Source organism: Chelonoidis abingdonii, chromosome 6 (genome assembly GCF_003597395.2).
Source record: "Chelonoidis abingdonii isolate Lonesome George chromosome 6, CheloAbing_2.0, whole genome shotgun sequence".
Classification (NCBI taxonomy): Eukaryota; Metazoa; Chordata; order Testudines; family Testudinidae; genus Chelonoidis; species Chelonoidis abingdonii.
Window position 1 is genome coordinate 95,912,902 of NC_133774.1, and position 25,372 is coordinate 95,938,273.

At 45.5% G+C, this 25,372-nt stretch overlaps 1 protein-coding gene across 7 annotated transcripts in view; it reads right to left on the minus strand.

Annotated features, from left to right (window-relative positions):
* The window catches only part of SMARCA2 (SWI/SNF related BAF chromatin remodeling complex subunit ATPase 2), a 188,923-nt gene that overhangs the window by 22,873 nt on the left and 140,678 nt on the right, over positions 1-25,372 (minus strand). For 6 of the 7 annotated variants that reach the window (XM_032801831.2, XM_032801829.2, XM_075067264.1 and 3 more), the window contains one exon: positions 15,219-15,436. In XM_032801831.2, the coding sequence (XP_032657722.1) occupies positions 15,219-15,436 (218 nt within the window). Of the gene's footprint in view, positions 1-15,218; positions 15,437-17,231; positions 17,328-25,372 lie in introns of those variants that run through there. The other variant, XM_032801832.2, reaches the window with a different exon arrangement.

Consider the following 25,372-nt stretch of genomic DNA (forward strand, 5'->3'; position numbering starts at 1 on the left):
TGCATTACAGTAACACCTAGTCTTGACTTGTTCAATGACATTAATAATATTGAAAAGCCAAACATCACCTTCATTCTGCCTTAATAACCTAAAACATTTTTCAACCTCTTGAAAATATTGTTTTAAAAAAGGTATGAACTACCAGTAAAGATGAATAGCTGAAAGCAACAAATAATAAAAACCCTGAATTTGAGTTCTAGGGAAGTGCGAGCCACATGTACAATGGAAGGCCTATTGAAGTAGTTATTACTTAAATACTGAAATTTATCCAAGTTCAGTCTGTTAACTATAGCTGAGGAGCTCTCTGAACCATGGAATAAGAAAAAGCTCATATATCATAAAAACAGCTTTGCAGTCCTGGTAAATGGAGGTACTCCCAAACTCTCCACCTATCTAAACTGCAATCCTGAATCACAAGCAATGGGAATCAGAGAAGGGGGAAGCTGAGAAACTGAGGGTACGTTTACACTACCCGCCGATCCAGCAGGTACTGATCGATCTATTAGGGATCGATTTATCTTGTCTAGTGTAGACACGACTAGATGCAATAAATTGATCCCTGATCGCTCTGCCATTGAGTCCATAACTCCACCGCGGCGAGAGGCAGAAGTGGAGTCAATAGGGGAGTGGCAGCGGTCGACTCGCTGCCATCCTCATGGCCAGGTAAATCAACCTAAGATACGCCTATTCGTGTAGCTGAAGTTGCATATCTTAGGTCGAACACCTCCACTCCACCCCAAGTGTAGACTTAGCCTGAGTGGCAGGTGGAGCAGTTGATTAGCTGGAGTTAGGAGCTGAAGCTGAGTGCTGGTCCACAGGGATTGTGAATGACAAGAAGAGAGGGAGAAGGATCAGAGAACGGTCTGGGTCGGTGCAAACCAAAATTTTTGCACTGAAGGAAACAGCACTACAGATTTAAAACTGACAATTCTCTTCTCTCTCTTTATAAGAGCCATATGAAAAAATGTAGTTAGAATGTCCATTTCAAAACCACTCCTGGAAAACTCGACACCAACCGAACCTCTTGTTTTCTTTTTGGGATGGAACTTTTCAACTCCCAGTGTTGAGGATTTATCACTTGTCAAATTTATTCAGAGGGATAAGTAAACTGATTTTGTTTTTCACACTTTAAACGAATGACACTCTTATTAGCAGTTATCAGTTTATAATACAGTATATTAACATTCTAAAAGCAACCAAAAGAGCCAGGGCTAGCAGATGAGGTAAAGAGACAAATTTATTTTGATCCCTGCATGTGCAGGTGGAGTTTGGCTGTGTAAACACTATTTGCCCAAATTGACCTGTGCATGCAAATGTTAAGATTTGTGTGCTGATGGAGAAGAACTGAATATTCAGAAATAAAAGCCAGGGTCTGTGAAATAAGGTTTTTCATTCTACGTTTCTCTTCCCCCTACCTAGAATGGGGATGGCAGTACTCACTTACTTACCCTAAACCCTCTGCAAGATGGAGGTGCAGTAAAAAGCACCACGCAGTGGGGGACAGCAAACACGATTCGTGTAACCTAGCTCTGGGGTATCTCACAAAGGCAGGGGGAACCCAACCCATCAGATACAAGACTAACAAAAGCAGTGCTTAATTTGTAATGAAAGAGGTGTGGGGGCTCAAGCAATTTTTTTTACATTCATAATTGGTGCAGCAAGCCCGGGGTTCGAGGGCTATGAACTGTCAAGCTTAGAGGTGCCAGGGCTCAGCCCTGGCACAAATTAAGCCCTGGACAAAGAAAGTATGGATTAGTGGGAGGAGTAGGAACAGGCCTACAGGCAACATTTATTTTGATGTCTCACTATCTGGAAAACACTAACTCTTCATTGTCCACAGTGAGGCCATGAGCAGAGGGGAGAGAGTAAGGAGCTGGTCAACCATTCATCTAGGGTTTCCTTCACCTTGTACAACAGATTATGCATGCAGTATGTGGATTATGCATGCACTATGTGGTTTCCTGTTAGATGATGCTCCAGCATTAGTTCTTCTCCATCTCTCCCTGTCTAAGGTTTTCTCCCAAAGGCAAGCAATACTCAAGCCCAGGAAAATCTAATGAAGTTAATATTAAAACCAGCTACCCAATTGGCCTATCCCCCATAGAAACCAATGCTTTCCTTTAGAAAGCAAAACAGACCATAAATGTCCACCTTGGCAGAGAGGAAGAGAGGGTATGAAGACAAAAATCAGAAAGAGGAACACAGTTTTCTGACAAGTTGGTTAAATAAGTCCATTACACCACACCTCATCTTAAAAGCTGCTGCCACAGAACTAAATAAAAACAGCACACAATGCTACTACACAATCCTGTGACCACTTCCACCCATTTTCACATTTCAACAAATAGCTCAAAATAGTTAATGGGAACAGTCAATTATGCTTTAATACTTGGGAGACTACTCATTCTCCTCCTGTTATGGTTCTGACCCAAAGTTTCTCCTTATACATAGAGCTCTGTTGCAGGTTCAGATAAATTCTTCTGAGCTAAAACTGCCAAAGGTAATACAGCATGTCAAACTAGATCGGTAATTTTTTTTTTTTTATGAGAACAGTTATCCACTGGAAAACAAGCTGAGACTGTACTGTAATCTTAATAACCTTAAAACTATGTCCGATTGTTACCCAAGCAGAGCTATACCCAATGCCCCCAAAATTCAGTTCATTTAATTTATCACAACACTGCAGCCCAGATGTTTCCAAAAATATTCATTTACTATATGGGCATTATAATATACTGAAAATGGACCTCTTGGATAAGAAACAGACTTCTTCAATCTCCTAGTACTTTATTCTGGCTTTTCTATTTATATTTTTGAAAACTTAAGGGGACAATATTAAAGCCAGGCATACAGTGTTAGCCAGGTAGGAGGACAGTGATGAATGATTATGAAACAGTGGGAGATTCACTGGATAACTTAACTGCACATGGCCACACTTTCTAAAAAAACACTTACCTACCTGTACTGTAACTGCTGTTCTTTGAAATGTGGGGACTGATGTGTATTGCACTCAGATGTGACTATACCCAGCACACTGAGGGTGGAGACCTTTGCTCAGCAGTACCCGTGAGGAGGTACTTGTGCCCTCTGGGCCTATAGTCCCTCCCATCGTCATTTAAGGGCAGTGCTACCCCATCCAATCTCAGCTCCTTCAGAACAATGTCAAGAGTTGAGACACTGATGCAGAGGGGATGGATGGTGGGTCATGGAATATACATTTGCACTCACATCTCAAAGAACAGCAGTTACAGTACAACCAGGTAACAGTTTGATTCTTTGAGTGGTTACAGACATGTATTCCACTCAGGGCCGCCCAGAGTATTCAGGGAGCCTGGGGCAAAGCAGGGGAGCTGCGGCGCTTGTACTCACCTGGCAGCGGTCCGGGTCTTCAGTGGCATTTTGGTGGTGGGGGGACCTTCAGTTGCTCTGTGTCTTCGGCAGCACTGACGGGACCCCTGCTGCCAAAACGCTGCTGCAGACCTGGAGTGACTGAAGGGCCCCTCGCCGTCGAAATGCTGCTGAAGACCCAGCCCGCCACCGGGCCAGGGCTCACGGGACCCCTGCGGGGCCCGGGGCAAATTGCCTCACTCCCCCCCCCCCCCCGGGTGGCCATGATTCCACTCAGGTGATTCACAAGCTGTAGTGGTAAGAGGTGGGGTTCAGAATCTACTTAAAGAATGGCAAAACTGCCTTTCCAAAGTTTGCATCTGATTTACACACAGCTGTAACAGCTTAGTGGCATAGAAAGGACAGAGAACAGGTTGTCAAGGGCTCAAACAGAGGTCCCACCAGGGCAGCCAGCACAGTATAGAGGTTCCACCAAAGAACTGCCTCTTTCACTGGTGAAAAGAGACAAACGAATCTTCTGAGAAATCTCACTACCATTGAGTTGGAGAAAGGTGACTTCCCTTGGATTGGAGAATGGAATGCTAACATCACTGTTATGTGGATCCTCACTGAGCTGAAAGACAGACCAGAGGACCGAAGATGTAACAGGTACTCCAAAATGTCCTGAATGCAGGCTAGTATTGGTTGAATTCCCCTGGCTACTAACCAAACTGAAAATCTTTCCCTCTTGGCAAAACAGATAGTCCTAGTGGGGGGCTTTCTATTATTTAGTAGTACTTGTCAAACAGCTTCTGAACACCATTTCTCCATATCTACCCATGCAGCATCCACACTGTGAGATACAGACTGCTCAGAACTGAATACCAATCTGCCTGTGGTGCTGAATCAATAGATCAGGATAAAGAGGAAGATATGCGAGGTCAAACAGATAGACTGAGAAGGCTGGAAACCAACATTATCTTGGTCAAGCTGGTGCAGTGAGAATCAGTTTGTCATGATCCAGCTTCAGTTGAGAATAACCTGAGGAAAGTCCCAGGAAAGAGCGGAAGGGGGGAGGGAGGAAGGCATACATCAGTGTCAATCCCCAATTCCGATAGAAGGCATTGGTTAAGGAGCCCAGACTGAGACCTGCTCGAGAGCAAAACTGATGGTACTTCTTGTTGTCTTTCGTTACTAACAGGTCAATAACCAGAACGCCTGCTCTCCAAAAATGGAGCTCAGCACATTGCTCTTCAGAAACTACTCATGATTCTGTGAGAAATTCTTGCTGAAGTTATTCACAGCAGGACCCCCACCCCCACCAAGTGAGCAGCTGTGGGAATGTTGTTCTCTTTGACGCAGTACTGCCAAAATTTTATTGCTTCTTGACAAAACTGGTTAAATTGGGCTCCTCCTGACTTGTTCGCACAATACATTTAAGTGGTAGGGTTGGCAAATACATGAACCACTGTGCCCATGATCTATGCTCAAAAAGCCCTGAATGCATTTAAACGGCTCAGAGCTCCAGGACACTGATATGAAGAGAAGGCTTCTTGTTCTGTTCCCAGATGTGCTCCTCCACATACTGTGAAGACATCGGTAAGTTCTGATCTGAACCAGTCATTGTGATTCAAAGCAGAAAGAACAGCAGCTAGGGTAACCACCTGGAATCCCATATTTCTGATGTACTTGTTGAGACCTTGATGATTAAGGCCTCACACTTCCCTTTGATTTATGGGGGTCAAGAAATACTGTGAGTAGAATCTGTTTTCTCGATGCTGCAGGGGAACATCCTCTACAGCTCCCAAAGCCCTGCTGGAGAAGCGGTGACTTGTGAGAGAGCTCCCTGAGAAGGGACAGAGTAGGATGGTGGAAAGGAGAGATGGACAGAAATTGAATGGTATAACCTGATCCCACAGGGCTTAGGATTCACTTGTCTGTGGTTATCATTTTCCAAGCACAGTGGAAGTGAAACAGCCTGTCCCCAAAAGGTGGAGATATGGCCAGGAGGTTTACAGGTGGAATGCTACTCTCGATCTGCCCATCAAACTGGCTGCTTAGCCAAAGGACAGGCAGGCTGTTTAAAACTGGACCTAAAAGGCCATCCCTTCTGTGACTACTGTTCCTTCTTGGGGAAGTCTTGCTGCCTAGCAGGCTAGGATGACTGCCAAAAGTACTGTGGGAGTAGTACTGTTGCTGATCTCCAAAAGAGGTGTCATTCATGGTTGAGGTGTAAACCCTCAATGAAGTTCTAGTAGCCCAGCAGTCCTTAAATGCATGTAATATCTCATCAGTTTTGTCAGAAAACAAAAACTGACCATTGAACGGTAAGTCCTTTATAATCCACTGGACTTCAGGAGTTATGCCAGAATTCTGCACTATGAGGCTATTACTGTACTAATGGAGGAGATAATTCTGGAAGATGAGTCCAACACATTCAGTGCTGATTGCAATGACATCTTGGCCACAAGATGGCCTTCCCCAATGAATGGTTTAAACTCTTCCTTGAAGGATTTAAGCAAGTTATCGACAAATTTGGACATATCCTCCCAATTTACAAAATCATATTTAGATAACAGAACCTGCTGATTTGCAATAAGCATTTGTAATGATGAAGCTGAATTCATTTTTCTCTCCATCAAATTCAGCCTCTTACACTCTTTGTCCTTAGGAATGGACTTGTATCTTCTCTAACAATCTCTCATTTGTTACTGTTACCACAGGAGAGTTTGGGGCCGGATGTGAGTAGAAGCTCTCAAAACCCTACATTGGGACATAATGCTGTTTATCATTATGTTTTGCTGTGAGTGGTAAGGAAGCTGGGATATGCCATAAAGTCTTTGTAGGTTCCAAAGGTGCTTCATTTATAGGGAAAGTTACTCTCCCAGAAGCAGAGGACTGGACAATGTCCATCAATTTATTCTCTCTCACAAATGTGGCCTGAATGCCCAAGGCTGAGGCCAAGCACCTCAGGACTGGGCTGAGGATTTGGGCTGTGGAGATAAGGAACATTCCAGTGGTTCCAAGGAGGCCAGTGTGGATAAGGATATGGCATTGATGGTCCATAAGCATGGGACAAAAGACTCTATTCCTACTATGGGATCAGCACTGCTCCCTGTACTGGTGGTGATACCCAGGATGTCTCAATGACTGAAGAGCAGTCCCTCAAAATCGATGGAGGGGAAAGATGTCCCCAAGCCTGACAAACCTTCCAAGTTGTCCAGTGGCAATGAAGCTGCCACGACAGAAAGAGCAAGAAAATGTCCAGACTCACTGAAAAGTCAATAGGCAGGTTGCATTGGTGCCTAGGATGACACCCTGAGTACTGGAAGAGGCATTATACTCCCATTCGGCACCAGAACAGACCTCTGAATCAAAGCTGGTGCTGGTACTGATCCCACAGATGTGGTCTGCACCAAAAGAGAAAGTTACTCACCTTGCAGTAACTGAGGTTCTTCGAGATGTGTGTCCCAGTGGGTGCTCCACTCTAGGTGACGGTGCGTCCCGGCGCTGTCGATCGGAGATTTTCGGTAGCAGTGCCAGGTTGGGGCGCACGCACCCAGATGGTATCTCCCGTCTAGTTGGAATCTTCCTGAGTGCGCGTGCCCCACACCCCCCGCCAGGTCCTTCTCTACAGTGGAGCATCATACTAGTACTCCAAAGTAGAGAGGAGGAGGGCGGGGAGTGGAGCACCCACAGGGACACACATCTCGAAGAACCTCAGTTACTGCAAGGTGAGTAACTTTCTCTTCTTCTTCGAGTGCTGTCCCTGTGGGTGCTCCACTCTAGGTGAATGTGTAGCAGTACCCACTAAGGTTGGTGGGACTTTGGAGATGCGGCAGGGAGTACTGAAGATAGTACTGTATGGCCTACTATTGCGTCTGCCGTGGTATCTTGCGTGAGAGCATAGTGTTTTGCAAACGTGTGTTCAGATGACCATGTAGCCGCTTTACAGATATCAGGAATGGGAACGTTGTGTAAGAAGGCAATGGAAGCCGACATGGCTCTAGTGAAATGAGTTCTAATGTTCTCGGGCTGTTGAAGATTCTTTGCACGGTAACAGGATCTGATGCAGTCAGAGATCCACTTGGATAGACGTTGTTTAGAGATAGCCATGCCCTTTGATCTTTCAGTACTGGAAACGAAGAGTCGTGGAGACTTGCGAAATGGTTTAGTCCGTTCTAAATAAAAGGCAACTGCTCTCCTTACATCGAGAGTATGCAGGGTTGTGTCCTGCGGAGTTTTGTGAGGTTTGGGATAGAAGGTAGGTAAGTATATAGGTTGGTTGAGGTGGAAGGTTGACACCACCTTAGGAAGAAATTTAGGATGTGGTCTCAAAGTGACTCATCTTTGGAGAAGATTGTGTAGGGAGGGTGGGCCATGAGGGCAGTCATTTCACCAACTCTCCTCGCTGATGTTATGGCAATTAGGAAAGCCACCTTCATGGACATATGGAGGTGAGAGGAGGTAGCCAGCGGCTCAAATGGGGGTTTCATGAGGGCATGAAGTACAAGGTTAAGATTCCATGTAGCCACTGTTGGATGAATTTCAGGGTAAAGATTTTGCAGGCCAGCGAGAAAGCATTTAATGGTGGGGTGCGTAAAGAGTGAGTACCCATCCAATAGGTCATGGAAGGTGGTAAGCGCTGCCAGGTGCACTTTGATAGAGCTGACTGAGAGTCCATCTTGTTTTAGTTTCAGGAGGTAGTCTAGAATGTTAGGGAGGGTCACATTATTGGGTGCTAAATGGCTATGCGAGCACCAAATAGCGAAACGTCTCCATTTCTGAAGGTAGGTTTTACAAGTGGAGTCCCTCCTACTGTGTAAGAAGACATGTTGGACCTGCTCGGAACAGGCTAGTTCATGGGTTTGGAACCATGAAGGAACCAGGCTGTGAGGTGGAGCTTTTGGAGCTGGGGGTGAAGGACTTCTCCGTTGTCCTGATAAAGGAGGTCTGGTCTGTTGGGGAGAGCCCATGGGTGATGGGAGGACATGCGGAGAAGGTATGGGTACCACGTCTGTCTTGGCCAAGCTGGGGCAATAAGGATGACCCGGGCCTTGTCGTCCGCAATCTTCCAAAGAACCCCGTGTAGCAGAGGGATAGGTGGAAGGCATACAGAGGGCAGTTGTTCCATGGGATGAGGAATGCGTCTCCTAAGGGATGCAGTCCCGAGTCCCGCCCTGGAGCAAAACAGAGGGCATTTCCGGTTTCGAGTCGTGGCAAAGAGATCTATGGATGGCGTGCCCCAGTGGGAGAAGAGCTGTTGGATTACTGCGGGGTGCAGTTCCCATTCGTGTTCGTCGAGAAGTGTCTGCTGAGTGCGTCGGCAGCCAGTGTGTTGTGACAGCCTGGTAGGTAGGAAGCGACGATCTGTATTCGATGTCGTATGCACCAATTCCATAGTCGAATGGCTTCCATGCAGAGGGAATGTGATCGGGCTCCTCCTTGTCTGTTTATGTAATACATACATGCTATGTTGTCTGTTAAGACTCGCAGGTATTTGTTCTTTATGAGGGGAAGAAAGTGAAGGCATGCTCTCTCACTGCTCTGAGCTCTAAGAGATTTATGTGTAGATGTGTCTCTGATGCAGACCACCGGCCTTGTGCCCTGTGGTCCCCTAGATGTGCTCCCCAACGATCAGGGAAGCGTCCGTGGTGAGCATGAGCGTTGGGGATCGTTGTTGGAAGGGAACCCCTGTGCAGAGGTTTTCTGGACTTGTCCACCATTGTAGGGAAGTTATAACGTGAGGTGGAGGAGTTAGCAGCATCCCTAAGTGATGTCTGCTGGGTTTGAATCTGGAGTTGAGCCAGCCCTGGAGGCATCTCATGTGTAGCCTGGCGTGTTGAACCACGAAGGTGGTAGCTGCCATGTGACCAAGGAGCTGTAGGCAGGTTCTTGCTTGAGTCCTGGGACGGATAGAAAGCGTACGTATGAGCCGCGTGATAGCGAGGAATCTGTTGTATGGGAGCGAGGCCCTGCTCTGGGTTGAGTCGAGATGAGCTCCAATGAATTCGATCTGTTGCGTAGGTATCAGGGTAGATTTTTGAATGTTTATTTGGAGGCCTAGAGTGTGAAACACGGAGATAGTGAGGCGCGTGGCTTGAAATGTCTCGCCATAGGAGTCGCCCCTGATGAGGCAATCGTCCAGGTAGGGGAAAAGTGTGACCCCGTGTTTGCGGAGATGAGCCACGACCACGGCTAGGGTCTTGGAAAAAACTCTTGGAGCTGTGGAGAGTCCGAAAGGGAGAACTCTGTATTGGAAGTGATCCTGACCGATTGTGAATCGTAGGAAGCGTCGGTGAGCTGGATGTATTGATATATGGAAATAAGCATCTTGTAGGTCGAGGGCTGTAAACCAGTCCCCTTGATCCAGTGCAGGTATTATTGTGCCCAATGTGACCATCTTGAATCTTTGTGTCTTCGCAAATTTGTTCAGTCGGCGTAGGTCTAGTATAGGCCTCCATCCCCCGGTTTTCTTCTGCGTTAGAAAGTAATGGGAGTAGAACCCTGTCCCTTGATGTTGTGCTGGCACAGGTTCCACTGCGCCAAGTTTCAGGAGGTGTGCCACTTCTGTGCGAAGTAACTGTTCGTGAGAGGGGTACCTGAAGAGGGACGGGGATGGGGAAAGGGTAGGAGGGTAGGATATGAACGGGATGGAATAGCCGGTCTGAACTATTTCGAGGACCCAACGGTCCTGTGTAATCCGTTGCCAAGCATGTTGGAAATACTGGAGGCGGTGGCCAAATGGACAAGTAAGTGGTGGGATCAAGGGGTGGTCGTACAGACCCTCGACCAAAGCTTCAAAACTGTTGTTTATTGCCTGGTGGACGGAAGGTGGTGGCCTGATTTTGATTTTGTCTGCGTTTGGGAGGTCTAGTACGATTCCTAGTTGCGTCATATGGTCTGGGTTGAGGGCGATAGTACTGATGTGTGCGTGGTCTCTGGTATGGTTGGTATCGTTGTCTCCTGGGAGGTGGTGGGTGAATGCCCAGGGTGCGCAGTGTCGCTCTCGAATCTTTCATGGTGTGGAGGAGTTCATCAGTTTTCTCCGAAAAGAGTTTGTCCTTATCAAATGGGAGGTCCTCCACTTTGGTTTGGAGCTCTTTAGGAATGCCTGACGCAGAGAGCCATGATGATCTGCGCATAACCACAGCAGTTGCAGTGGTACGGGCTGCTGTGTCCGCTGTGTCTAAGGACGCTTGTAGAGCCGTTCTGGAGATCAATTGTCCCTCAGACAGGATTGAGTTGAAGTCTGCTCTTCTGTCCTCTGGGATGTATGAGGCAAATTCGAGAAGCTTATTATAATTATCAAAATCATAGCTGGCGAGGAGAGCAGAATAGTTAGCAATCCTGAATTGTAGAGTAGAGGACGTATAAACCTTGCGGCCCAGGACATCAAGGCGTCTAAGGTCCTTGTCTTGTGGAGTTGGTCGATATTGTGACTGTTTAGTTCGCTGTGTCACTGCATCAATGACAAGAGAGTTCGGTGCTGGATGAGAAAAGAGGAAGTCTGCGTCCTTTGCAGGAACGTAGTATTTACGTTCGATCTTCTTACAAGTTGGTACTAGAGAAGCTGGGGTTTGCCAGAGGGTGTCGGCTGGCTCCATGAGTGCGTCATTTATAGGGAGCGCGATTTTCGAGGGCGCAGACGGTTGAAGAATTTTGAGGAGTTTGTGCTGACTCTCCTGAACCTCTTCTAAGGGGATATCCTGACTGAGTGCAACTCTCCTGAAAAGTTCTTGAAATTGTTTGCAGTCGTCCACGGGCTGTGGAGGTGGAGGGAGGATGGCTTCATCTGAGACTAATGGAGAGTTAGGGTTAGGCGAGTCAGGATATGGTGCATAGCTCCCAGACTCTGGAGGGGGCTCAGGCACCCTGGAAGTGGATGGAGCAGGAGATTGAGGCACCGAAGGAAGATGATTGGTAGGAGGATTCTGCCACGGATACCACTGAGGCCAAGGCATAGGGTAGGAGAACCCAGGTATCGCCCACGGGGGGGGCAACGTAGGGAAACTGAGGCTGCTGGGCTTGAGCCGTGACCTGAGGTGGTAAAGGTGCCTGTGGAACAGAAGCAGGAGGGGAGAACTCTGCCTGCTGCTGTAGCTCAAGGTCACCGTCGGTGAAAGGTGGGTCAGGTGGAGAAAGTGGCAGGTCAAGAAAGGAGTCCTCTGTGTCTAGGAGTGGAGAGTGAGGCTCAGGTGGCACTAGAAGGTCACTTTGTGTGAGAAGCTGTTGTTCCTGCTCTCTAGACTGATCTAAGCCTGCTCTCTGCTCTAATTCTTTACTAGGAGAGAGTGGCAGAGTGTCCTGCTGTGTCGAGCCTGGAGGTGCCCTGCAGGGGGTCTGTTGTAGGTGCGCGGGCAGAGGAGTTGCTGGGTGCCGACCCTCTTCGCGGTGCCGAGGTTGATCGCGCTGTCGGCACCGCAGCTATTTTCGTCGCTGAGGCAGGACCGCGGCCGCTTTTAGCACTGAAATTGACCGGTTTGTAAGCTCTGCGGCTGCTCTGCCTGTCGGAGCCGAACGCGCTGCTGGCACCGCGGCCGTTGCCGGTGCCGAAGAGGAACGTGGTGCCGGTGCTGTAGCCCCTCTCGGTGCCGAAGACGAGTAAGTTGTCCGCGCCGCAGTCGTTTGCGGTGCGGAGGGGACCGAATCAACGGGTGCCTTCCCCGCGCGGGAGGTCTGGTCCCTGCCTCTAAGCTCCGTCAGAGCGGTTGCTGAGGCATTTGAAGAGGCTGAAGCAGCTGTCTTTCCTGCTGTCAGCACAGGGGGTAGGGATCTCGCCGGAGACCCTCTACCCTTGTTAGCGTCTTGTTTGAGAGGCTGCTTAGCTTCTTGCTTCTGCTCCAGGGAGGGTGAAGCAATACTCCCCACCGGTTCAGATTTGGCTGGGGAGCGTGTAGGAGTGGGTTGTACCTTTCCCGTCTCCGACAGCGGTTGCAGGGATTTCTCCATCATAATGATCTTGAGGCGCAGATCCCTGTCATGTCGAGCTCTTGATTTAAGGCTCGCGCAGTGAAGGCACTTCGCTGGGATGTGGGTGTCGCGTAGGCACCTCACACACTGAGAGTGGCCATCTGAGCAGGGCATGGAGTCCTGACAAGAGATGCACTTTTTGAAACCTGAAGGTCTTGGCATTGTGAGTTAGAGATGGCCGAGGAGAGTGTCTCAACGGGAGACAAGCCTGAGGTGTTTTGTTTTTTTTTAACTAAATAACTAACAATGTAACTATACTAAAGGAAGGGAAACAATTGGGAAGTAATTAATAATTATCTCTAAGTTTTTTGTTACTGTTTCCTATAGAGACCAGGGAAGAGAAGGTAGCACTGCCCCGAGTCCTGTCTCCAGCCGAGGACGGTTGAGAAGGAACTGAGGGGGGTGTGAGGCGCATGCACTCAGGAAGATTCCAACTAGACGGGAGATACCATCTGGGTGCGTGCGCCCCAACCAGGCTACTGGAAATCTCTGATCAACAGCGCCGGGACGCACCGTCACCTAGAGTGGAGCACCCACAGGGACAGCACTCGAAGAAGAATCATCGTTGGTACCAAAGATATTATGTGTGCAGACAGGCCCCTCGGTACCAAGGAGGCAGCTGTCTTCAATTCTGCACTCAAAGTTTAGACAGTGTGAAAGATGGTGCTGATGACAGAGAGAATTCTGTGACCAATCCAGGAGGCACCAAAGACTCAGCAGAAAAGCCACAGCTGCTGAATGCTCCTGAATTATTGGAGAATCAGGAACAGAGAGGCAGAGCAAGTCTCATGATGCCTAGAATGCCAATTGTTTTGGAGACAGCCTGTGCACACTAATGTTGTCAGTACTGGATTCAATGGGCATCCCACAAATGGTACCAAAGTTGCTGGTATGGTGTCCAACTGATCCCATCTTGGAACCAGAGAGTGGTTACACAGCCCAAATCACAAGGTTATGATGAGGTTCTGGGATGGGTTTCTCTCAATCTTTCCTATTGAAGCTGTTCCAGTGCAGATAAATAATTAAAGAATCATTGGACTTGAACTTTTGTCTTCTAACAGCTAGGCTACAGAGTCATTCTCTGGCCCACTATTTAATTCAGAGTGGAATGGCTTCAACACAAGAGATTCACTCAAGAATATCTCATAGCCCTGTGAGGTAAGAGATCTGGATTCATTCAGGCAGAGGAGGGACTGAAGCTAGGTTTCCCACACACTGGGTGAGTATGCCAGTCACTGAGCTAAAGGTTCTAAGTGCAGTGGTAGGATTTCCTTCATTTTTTCTGAGAACGGGCTTACATCCTTAGCTCCAGAAGGGGATTCATGGCTGTGAATCCCAAGAGGAGATAGGCTCCTAACACCCTTTGAAGAGCGGGGTTTACTCATAGCCCTCTCCTCAGCATTTCCTATTGGCTAGTGTAGGTAGCTCCCTGCTCAACATGTTGGGTTTTGTGTATCTAATTCCTAGGTGCCTAATTCTCCCCAGGCACTGAACAGAGTGGCTGAGTGTCTAACTCAGGGCTGTAGATTCCATTAGGCAGCAGGGCACCAAAATACTAGGCATTGCAACAGTGAGTTGTGGAGCTAACCCTTTTAAATGAGTTTGACAGTGATCTATATTGCTATAGTTTAAGTTAAATTCCTTATAGATTTAGGATAAATTCATACAAAGCATTCAAATCGAAATCAGAGCATCTACACAAGACGGCTGCACTGATTTAACCAAATCGCAAAACCCTTGGTAAAAAATTGGTACAAACTTCCTCATGTAGACATCATCTAACCCACAGTTGCTTTAAGCAATAGAGCAAGACCGCTGGTTTTGCAATTCTCAGCTGAAGCCAAACAAAGGAAACAGAAAAAAATCCACTTCCTCTTTGCCTTAGGGCTCTTCCGCCTTTCTGTGCCTTCTATTCATATTGCTGCTCAAATTACTTTTTGTTAACCTCTTCTTCACATTTTAGCATGCTGTTTATATTCAAAAGCTGTTTCTATTATAAATCTTTGCAATTTCATCTTAAAAACACTATACAAAATAAAACGATAACAAGTACAAATCTGGAGTCTGTAGACAAAGCTAGTTTTAAAATCCAAATAAAAAGTGATTCTTATCTTAGGAGGAGGTTTCGTGTGAAATATCAGGGGCTTTAGTTATTTGAGGAAGTTAAGGAGAGGTGGCATACCGAATATTGGCTTAGAATGAGAAGCTAGCTTCAACCTCAGTGATGGTGGGTTATAACGCCATATAATATTTCTATAGCATATTCTTTGTCAGTTCAGATACTCCTCATTCCATCCCTAAAGAGTCCGGAGAATAGTTTTAAGTGCCAACATGAGAACGCTTACTAAAAAACCAGTAGCCATATGTTGGAAAGATTTATAGCTAAATCATTAAGGCAAGGGGCTCCATTAGGCTAAAGGAATAGTTTGAGCCATCAGGAAGACTCTTCTTTAGAGCCCGTGGCTTCAGGTAGTAGTCAGGAAGTTAAGGCTGAAGAGATCAACAGAAATTAAGAGAAGAGAGAAGGTCAGGGATGTAAATGGAGTCTAGAAAATGAAAATATTTTGTATCTGGCTTGTACTATTTGATTATTAAACAAACAAACAAACAAACCCCTGAGGTTTTGTTGGGATTATCTATATCTGGTTAATGGAGCGCATTGTACTAAGAAATACGTCTCTTGTACAGGGCAGTGCAATTTCCAAACCAAGAGGTTATATGCCTCTCTTGTTAATTAAATTCTCAAGTCCCAGTGTGTACCAATGGAAGTTACGTACATAGAAGACCAGCTCCAAAGTGAGATCATTTTTATTTACAGTTAAAAAACAACACGTCATTAAAATCCTAGAAATGGTTTGTCAGCAACCCAAAAAGACTGGGAAACAACAAAGAACCAATCTACAAAATTGAGAGCTCACCTGTCCTTGTAGTTTATCACAGTATCGATAATGGCGTTCATTTGTTTTGTCAGTTTAGGTGGGTTGGGTGACAATTTTTCTGCAGGAGGTCTGCCTCTTCTCTTCTTTGCCTTTTCTCCATCTTCTTTCCCAGAATCCTTATCCACATTTCTTCGTCTCTTTCGTTTTTTAAGCCGGACTTCCTCTTCCATTTCTTCCAAGTTGCCGTCTTCGATTGCCTGTGAACCATGGAGTCAGAAAAATTATATTTTTAAAAAAACAAAGATGCAAAGAAAAAAATCACATTTTAAAAGACCAGCCAGATGTAGACAACTCAACACAGTAAGTCTATTTATAAACAAGAGTTCAAGAGAAAAATCAGTGAGTGGCAATCAATAAGACACTAAACTTAAAGTAATTATAAAAACACTTTCACCTCAGATGGATTCATATTAAACTGAACCCTCAATTCCACCTTGCAAGTTACAAATCCATATCTCTGAGGGCCTGTGGCACTACGCTAGTAAGTACACTGCAAGACAGGCATTAATTTCTTCATTGTAGTAACAGTTATGTGCTAAAAAATATTTTAATGTGAGTGTTTGCAGACACGACAGTCCACATTAGGTATCAATGTAAGAAAGTAACTCAGCTTTTCCTATACATTCTTTTTAAGTAGGAGCACACTAGATTCAGCCTTTTCTTCCAGAAGAGTTTTCAAATTTACAAATCACTTAAGAGTTAAAACCATCTCTAAAATGTTGTGCAATTTTCATTCAGTATAATAACAAATGAAGAGGCAGAAGCAGTGACAATATGATGTTTTATAGAAAAGAGCACTTGTATCATGGCATGGAAAAAGAAAAACAAAAGCACAATCACAAACAATAAACACTAGTTCCAATTACCTGCAAACGTGTGCTTTTAACCACAGCCAGCAGCACTATGCAGAGAGATAATAAAGTGTCTACAAAAACAAACCAGGTACAAAAGGAACCTGCTCATATACTGACAGATCCATGTGACAAAACAAGAAGCTGAACTTTTTTTTGCTTTTGAAAAAATCTCAAAGCCCCCCAGAAAACAAATCCCCAATGGAGAAGGGGAGCAGGAGAAACAACTCCAAAATACCTAAACACAAATTGGTTATAAGAAAACGGAAATTAATAAGGAAGTATAAAGAGACACAACAAAAAATATTCGAAATCTTAAAATTAGACTTTAGGATTATCGCTTTCTCAGAACATTACTGATGTTGATATTTGTCTCTCTTGCCTCTCAATATTGCCTTGAGTAGATGCAAATGCTAATCAATCCTTTCTTGTAGCTGAAAGAGCTCTAATCATAAGGCAATTACCTTCATTTTTCCACAGCACCAAACATGGCTAATATTTATGATCATGTGAGTATAACAATCAATATAAAAAGAGTGATCACAGCCCAGACATAATTTCTTTCACTTGTGTACAATGTCTCTTGAAAAACGTTTTGTGAACAAAACCTAGTGCACAACACGAAACAACCTGGCATGTTAAAAATGCCAGTGGGATTTCCAAATCTGTTTCCTATGCATCCTCCGATGTGCAAATCCATAGAACAAACACAGAATCCTGAGGGACAGCCTGAAACTAGGCCTTAATAATCAAAAGACAATTTCCATCATGCTTCCACAGCGTTCAGATAACCATTATGAAGGAGGCTTGATCTGATGAGTTAGGAAGAAAAAGGAAGGAAAAAAAATCTGCACACAAATTCATTAATATTCATTTGGCTAAAGCAGGACACCCACTATATACCACTGCAGCTAGCGAAGATTACGAAAAGGAAATTTCTCCGTAAATCTTGGAAGCTAGAAAATGCTAATAATAAATACAGCATGCAAGGCTGTCAACAGTTAATGTTATTGCTCTCCTTAAGCACTCAGTTGCACACAGAAATACGGAGAACACCGGCTTTTGATGTGTTACACACCTACACATGCCTGTGATGTAGTTCTACTGAATCTTCAAGACGGCAATGAAAAAGGATATTTACCTTACCACTATCAGCAGGCCGGCTATCGGAAATCACAGTTAGTGGGGATAAAATTAACAAGCCAGCAAAGCAGCGAGCTGCTAGTCTCTTCATCAGCTGATCAGGAAAAAAAAGAGAGCTGGGGAAAGGCTATGTTTTCATATACAAGTAATTTTATTTTACTGAAAATTTAATACTGAAAGAATTGTGGATACTCAAATCTGCTGTTTCATTCTACCTACTACAAGGCCCGAAGCCTTCTTCCTTCAGCCTGCTTTAATATTGACAACTACTTATCATATTTTCCCTTATTATTCCAGGCATCCAAATAGATTTTTAGCTGGCCAGTTATTGATTCTTGTAATAATTATAATGCTAACCACAAAACTGAACAATTTCATATATAATTAAAAAAATGTGCATTTTAAAACTGTATTTACTACACAATAAAATTTTATTGTTCTCTTATGAACAGATATGTTCAGGTTATTGACACAGATTACTATGAAAACTACTCTGAACTTAAAAAAAATAAAGAGGTAAATATTCTAATTTAATTTGCTTTAGAAAATGGATATTTCTTAAAAATGAAGATTTTGCTTCTAAAACAGGACTTTGCTTCCAATCCTTCCCCCCCCTTTTAAAAACCCCTAAACAAAAGCACTACCTCCATCCCAGAACCTCCACATACCTCACTTACATTTGTGCCTTTAATTGTTGCTCAGCGTATCTACTGTTACTTTTTAGGGGCTGATATAAAAAGTAATGGTAAAAGAAGATTTCAGTACATTTAAAGATACATTTTCAATCCCATCAAAACCAAAAAATAAAAACACAAATAAGCAAGCGGACATTTGCTCTTATGCTTTGTAAATCTGATTAGCAGACAAATGACAGCGAATTGCCAGTACAGCACAAGTCTGCAAATGAATATTAAAAAGATGTACTTCAGTACTAATGTATAGAAAGCTGTTATTAAAATTAGCTCTCAAAAATATGTGCAAAGACATGTAAATTCAGACACTTTTCCTTAATTTAAAGCTGTAGTGCAGGCACCAGGAAACCAGTGTTACACTAATAAGAATCAAATACTATAGTTAATGTACAAGTGACAGCTAACTTTAACAATAATTTACAAATGGTAAATTAATATCTTGGATTATACAGTAAAATTCAAAGCTAAAATTATGATTTATGCTTCCCAAAAGTTGAATATAACTACACGTAAGTCAAATATCAGAGGTATTTATAATCTTTTAAAATTATATATTATATATGAATGATGCAGCTGACTGAGCTCCGTGCTAGAAAACCTTACTACACAGGGCTAGAGTGCCAGACCAAACAGAATGCCCTTCCAAACCTTTACCAGCACGGTAATGAAACAAATCCCAGAAGCAAATCCCTAGTTTCTGACTGATGACGTGTTGCGCAAGAGTGCAAGACACAGCACAAAGACATCTCCCATGCTCAACTGCCTCTGGATTAGTGAGGTAAGTAGAAAGGGAGTCAGGAAAATAGTGTACAAATAAGAGTTTAACACTTTCCTTGCCTAAAGAAAACGAGATGTGTAACTACAATTAAGCTTGGACCCTATTATATTAAAAGAAAACTGCACCAAGCTCATGCAGAGCCCGACTCTGCAAAGAGCTGAGCACCTCCTGAAAGGCACAGAGTGCCCTCAGTTCTCAATGATGCCAACAGAAATTGTGATGACCTCAGCAGCTGGGCTCATACTGAGGAAAAACCTTTCACTGTTAATAACCATGTACTTATTACAGCAGGCAGTGCATTTCTGCAGTATATTGGTTCATTGCATACTTATTATATTAAGGCAAGAAACCTTTCCTTGCTTGGGAGCCAAGACCCTGAGACTGCTCAGGCACCAGAATTCTAAGGAGATATGATGATGTGGATGTTGAAAATGGATGAAAGGGAAAAAACTTAAAATTATCCTTTATGGAAAAAGTTTGGCCAGATACATCATACAGTGTTTTCTAAAGGCAACCAGACAGAAGTGAGTGCTAGAAGAGCGGGCCTGCCCACCAAAATGGCCTGCCCAATACTGTTTGAAATCTCATTTCTCTGATTAAGAAGGGCATTTTTAATCTCCTCTTGATGGAAACAGCATACAAGCAAAATATGGAAAGTCAAATCAGTTTATATTTTATTTCATCCCCTTGGACAATATGCACATTATGGATGTATCCTCAACATTCACTTTGTTGAGAGTCTGGAAAATTTGAACACGTGAAGAGTGCTGAGAAAAATGGGTGCACACTTTCACTTAAGAATTATGGCACCAACAGCCAGTAACACATATAGTCCTGACCCCTTCCTCAGGTCACTCCTGTAATATTCAAGGGAAACGTGCTATAACAAGATGCACACATCAGGCAAAATTAGACTTTAAAAAACAAAAACACACCATGGGGAGACTATCAAAAATATTACATTAAACAAATTAAAAAGCTGTATCTTATAACAAGGTGGGTAATGACATACAATAAAATACTAAATTGTATTTACATAGCACCATTCATGAAAGCCTCTCAAAGCACCACACAAATTAATTAAAATTTAGAGCAGTAATTTTAGGTAGTTGATAGATTAATTTTATGTCAAGCACAGATCAAGTAACTTGACTGAGATCCCACAGTGAATCAAAGGCAGAGTTGGGTATAAAACGCAGTAGCTTGACTTCCAATCCCTTTCTCTCATCATTAAAGGACATTACCTCATAAGAGATTTGTCATGACTAAGATATACAGTAACTTCCTTTGCTCTGAGATCACCACTAGGCACAGTTACTTGAAAATTAAATGGCACAAAAAACCATGACCCTAACCTGAAATAGTGATAACCTGCAAACGTCTTCTTCAGTCATGGCTTAGTACCACTGTGATAAGACTCGTTGACAATGCTGAACAAACTGATCATCAGGCAGCCTTTTTCGGATTACATGAGAAAACTGCAGGGAACAAGTATCTCTTCCAAGGTCCCACTCTCATTCTCCCTTAATCCTAATCATTCTCCTCAGCGAATACTGCTATAGTTGGCTCCTTTACCTCCAGACATCAGTGCCTGACATCTCTAAAAGCCACAGAAAGAAATCCTGCTGCTATGCTAGAACATTAGTAGTCCAGTTAAATATTTCCACTGAAGGTGCCAAGTATCAGAGGGGTAGCCATGTTAGTCTGTATCCACAAAAACAACAAGGAGTCCGGTGGCACCATAAAGACTAACAGATTTATTTGGGCATAAGCTTTTGAGGGTAAAAAAATGGACTCCTCGTTGTTTCACTGAAGATGTACCAAAGAACAAGCAAAACAGAAAAACTTCAGGCCCTCGGGCCAAAAACAAAAATCTTGCCTGGAAGCACAGGGAAACCCTTCTTTCCAAATATCGATATGCCAATGATTGACGGGTCCTAGAGATTCCTCTTCTGCTGTGGTCTTAAGGTGCTGCTTAGGGCATTGTTTTTGTTTTCCTCCCATCCCACTAAAAGCTTCTTTTTTTCTCATTTGTTCGTGGGTGGCTTTGGTAAGTAATAATCTCATCAGTCTCTAGGATGCCAGGAAGTAAGCTGGAGTACTAAAAAGGGCAATCTGATCCAAGGTAAACCATTGCTGGACAGGACAGAGACCCCTCTCTTGGGGCGTGTACATTGTCACTCCAGTATCTAGAGAAACTCTTCATAGAACACTATTTTTAAAATAATTTTTAGGCTTTATAACTTTACAGAGGCCAATCAGAAATTTGATATGATCCTGTGCTTCAATCAATAAGAAATTCTAGGGTTTTGAATTGAGACTTGGGAAAACTGAAGACATGACTGTTCAACAAAAAAAAAGTGGGATATTAATGGAGAACTACCCACTTGAAACCCTTTACTGGCTTCCCCTGTTTCACTTTATTAAGTTTTCTAATTTATAATATTTTAAAACACAATAAAAGAAGAGTATACATGCAGAAAAATCAGCTATTCACGGATTATATACTTTGGTATATTCTGACAGTAAATGAAACATCCATGAGAAGAGCGTTTCAGAGAAAGTATCCAAAATAGATATTTAAAGTATAAATCAGGGGTCGGCAACCTATGGCACGCATGCCAAAGACGGCACGCGAGCCAATTTTTAATGGCACGCTGGAGCCTGCCGGGACTCCAGCATGCCACTAAAAATCCTGCCCAGCCTGGCGTGCTCTCCTCTGCCTTCCACTTCCCCCCGGGGGGGCAGGGAGCAGACATAGCCGTGCGCACGGGTGGGCAAATGGCCCCACTCTCCCGGCACGGCAAGCCGCGGGGTCCGCGCTCCCGGGCCGGAACGCGGGGCCGAGCGCAGCAAGCTGCCGCCCCTCCCCACCTTCTCCCCTCCCCTGGAGCCCTGCCGCCGCGCAGCGCTCTGGGGGTTGGGGCTGCGCGCTCCCCGCGGCAGCGTTGGCAGCGTTTGGCTCCGCGGGGAGGCAGACACGCTCCCCTCAACCGGAGGGGCGGGGCTGTGTGCTCCCGCGGAGCAGCGTATCTAGCTCTGTGTGGAGCCTCATGGTAAGGGGCCCAGGGCTGGGGGGGTTGGATAAGGGGTGGGGGCAGTTAGGGACAGGGAGCAGGGTGGGTTGGATGGGGGGGGGGGGGGGGGGTCCCGGGGGGGGGGCAGGGGGGTGGATGGGGCATGGGAGTCCCGGGTTTGTGAGGGGGCAGGGGGTGAATAGGGGTCAGGGCAGTCAGGGGACCGGGAGCAAGGAGGGTCCTGGGGGGGGGGGAGTTAGGGTGGGGGGGGGAATCTCTGGAGGGGGTGGTCAGGGGACAAGGAGCTGGGGGGGGTTGTATGAGTTGGGAGTTCTGGGGGTCCTGTCAGGAGGCAGGGATGTGGAGAGGGGTTCGGACAGGCAGGGGGCAGGATGGGTCGGGAGTTCTGGGGGTCCTGGCAGGAGACAAGGAGTGGTTCGATAGGCATGGGAGTTCCGGGGGTCTGGCTGGGGATGGGGGTGTGGATGAGAGTTGAGGCAGTCAGGGGACAGGTAGGAGGTAGAGTCCAGTCTGGGGACAAGGAACAGGGAGGCTTAGATAGGGGGTGGGGTCCTGGGGGGCAGTTGTCCCAGGAGGGGGTAGTCAGGGGACAAGGAGCAGCGGGGTTGAGAGTTTTTAGAGGGGCATTCACCCAGCACTCTCCCCTGAGCCCTGACCCCCCCCCACACACCATGCCCTCTGCCCTGAGCCCCGCACTTCCCAGGCCCCTGCCCTGAGCCCTGTACCTCCCTCATACATACCCAGCCCTCTACTTGACTACCTCCTCCCCCCTCCACCCACAACCCTAGCCCTGACTCTGGCACCCTCACCCATACCCAGCGCCCCCTCTGCCCTGACACCTACACCCCCTCACATACCCAACCCCCAGCCCTGACTCCAGCCCTCTGCCCCCAGCCCTCTGGGTCCTGGTCGCCAGCCCCGCACAGCCCACTGCTGGTCTGAGGTTGTGGCTGACGGACCCTTGCCAGCCGGGATCCCGGTCGCAGGCCCCGCTCAGCCTGCTGCCAGCCTAGGTGAACAGAATCCCAGACCAGCAGAGGGCTGAGCGGGCCGGCAGCGTAAGATCAACATTTTAATTTCATTTTAAATGAAGCTTCTTAAACATTTTGAAAACCCTGTTTATTTTACAATACAACACTAGTTTAGTTATATAATATATAGACTTATAGAGAGAGACCTTCTTAAAACCGTTAAAATGTATTACCAGCACGCGAAACCTTAAATTAGAGTGAATAAATGAAGACTCGGCACACCGCTTCTGAAAGGTTGCTGACCCCCGGTATAAATCAATAATCAGATAATATAAAGGAGGCAGGATTGTAAAACCATCTGAGCTTAAAGGAGTAAAATCCTTCATAAAAGCAGAGAATGGCTTCTCCAGGTATTGCACCACCTACTGGCATAGAGATACTAAGCATTTATGACAATGGTTTTAAAACATTTACTCAAAAACAGCATGACAAATGCCAGCATCAGGCATGAAGGTATTGAACAAGAAGTTATTTCTTCAGAAAACAGGACTCATTACCAATTTGGAAGAGGTGGCAGGAGAAGAGGACCCTAGCTATGGGAACGCCCTATGCCAAAGTGTAAGATCACCTCTGTTTTTCCACATCAAGTTTAGATCATCTGTCTTATTTTCCACACCCAGTGCAGCTTTCCCAATGCTGACACCCCCATTTTTTCCCCATAGGCCCTTTCTCCTTCCCATCTCCATTTTTGTCTTTGTTCATGTTGCCCTTTATGCCTGATGATGCTTAAAACTTATGTGCCAAATGGCTTCCTTCTCTTTAAAATCCACTTCTGTTACTTGCTCTCCCAGATGATGTCTGCACCCTTTTCTGTGCTTAATGTAATTGTTTGTACATTTCTGAATTAATCTGTTAACTCCTTGGGGAAGTGCCCTTGTTTTAAGTGTTTGGAAAATTCTATTTACATATATGGCACTATATTAATAAATCAAATGAAGGAGAATAGTGACCCTAGAAAGTCACCATATTCCAGGCACAGCCAGACAACACAACACACATAAAATATGCTGTTGCTAGTACTATGAATAAACTTCCAAAGTTCATATAAGGAATGAAAGGATTATTTTAATTGAAATTCACCTCGTTCCCTTTGTTGTTGAATGGCATCCTGCAATGACTAAGTAAGACTGATTTTGCTGGGAGTAAATTAACACAATATTGCTTTAATTTTACCACAAGCAAAGTTTTAATGGGTGAACCTAAGCTTTTCTTGCTTCTACTGCTGACCCCACCCTTTTGTGGATGAGCTAAACTGAGCAAAGAACTCCCAGATCAAGGAATTGTTTAAGAAATTTCCTTCCAAAACTATGGTCGGTGGGCAAAAAAGAGTTTGAGGGTTTTTTTTGTCCCTTCACAAAGACAATATTGGTAAGCAAATGCATAAGCTATATCTGTAACCCACATCACCTTATTCCAGTATGTTGAACTTTCAGAGATCGAGAAGGCTGGAATACTTCAACCAGGCTATACTCCACCATCAGGTTTTGCAGTTTCAAGACAACAGGACTTGCGCTTCTATATTGTGTTTGGGGTTTGTTTTGGGGGTTTTTTTGCTTTTGAAAAGTCCACCAACAGGTGCCTAAATATTGGTTAAAATCTAACTTTAGGCTCCTAAATTTGGCTTGTGTGTACATAAAATTTCACAATAACGTTATTAGTGTATTGAAAGTCTAAATCACTTTTCATTATTAATGCTAAAGCATTTTGCTTTGAAGTGACAAAGATTTTATGCCATGAAGAGAAAGTTTTTAACAGAAATCCAACAGTAGCCCTTGGTGCTTGTAGCGAGGCGCCCTGGCTCCCCACCGCGTGAGAAAGAGACGAGCCAGAACAGATGCCGAGGTGCGCGGAGCCACTGCTGCCAGTTCCCGCCCCCTGGAAGTTAAGGGGCGGGACAGGAAGTATAAAGGCCTGGCCCTAGCGCTCAGTTAGGCGCAGGCCTCCGAAGGGGACAGATGCTGGTGCTCGAGCTCCCGCCGGGCCCAGCCTGCCCTGAGCTCGGTATCCAAAAGAGCGCTGGCCTGAGTTTCCCTACGCCCGATATCCAGAGGAGCTGCCTGAGCTTCCCTATGCCCCGTATCCAGAGGAGTCGCCTGAGCTCCCCTATGGCCGGTATCCTGAGGAGCCCATGGTCTGGGACCCACCGGATGAAGCTGGTGAGAGACAGGTACCTAGAGAGGGGGAGACTGGAAGTGGCCCGGGGGAAGCCGACCCCAGTCTGGCTCCAGGGGACCCCGAACCCATGTCAGTGTGTTGTGGCCAGGATCCCCACTGACTGCAGCGAATCTTTGCCGCTGCCAGGGCCCCGGGCCGGGACGCAGTGGAGTGGGAGGGCCTGTGTTCCTCCTGCCACCCTTCTGAGGGTGACAGACTCCCCCTCCCCCTGGCCTGAGGAGGCCTCTTGTGCTGTTTAACTAGCTGTTCAGCTCCTGCCTGAGGGTCTGACCCTTACCTGGGTTTGCTGCCCCGCCCCACTCCAGGGCCGGGCTTAGAGACTCTGTATTTGCTCAGCCCTGCTGAAAGGCCTAAGCTTGAACTGTGTGCTGCCCTGCCCTGCTCCAGGGCCGGGCTTAGAGACTCTGCATTTGCTCAGCCCCTGT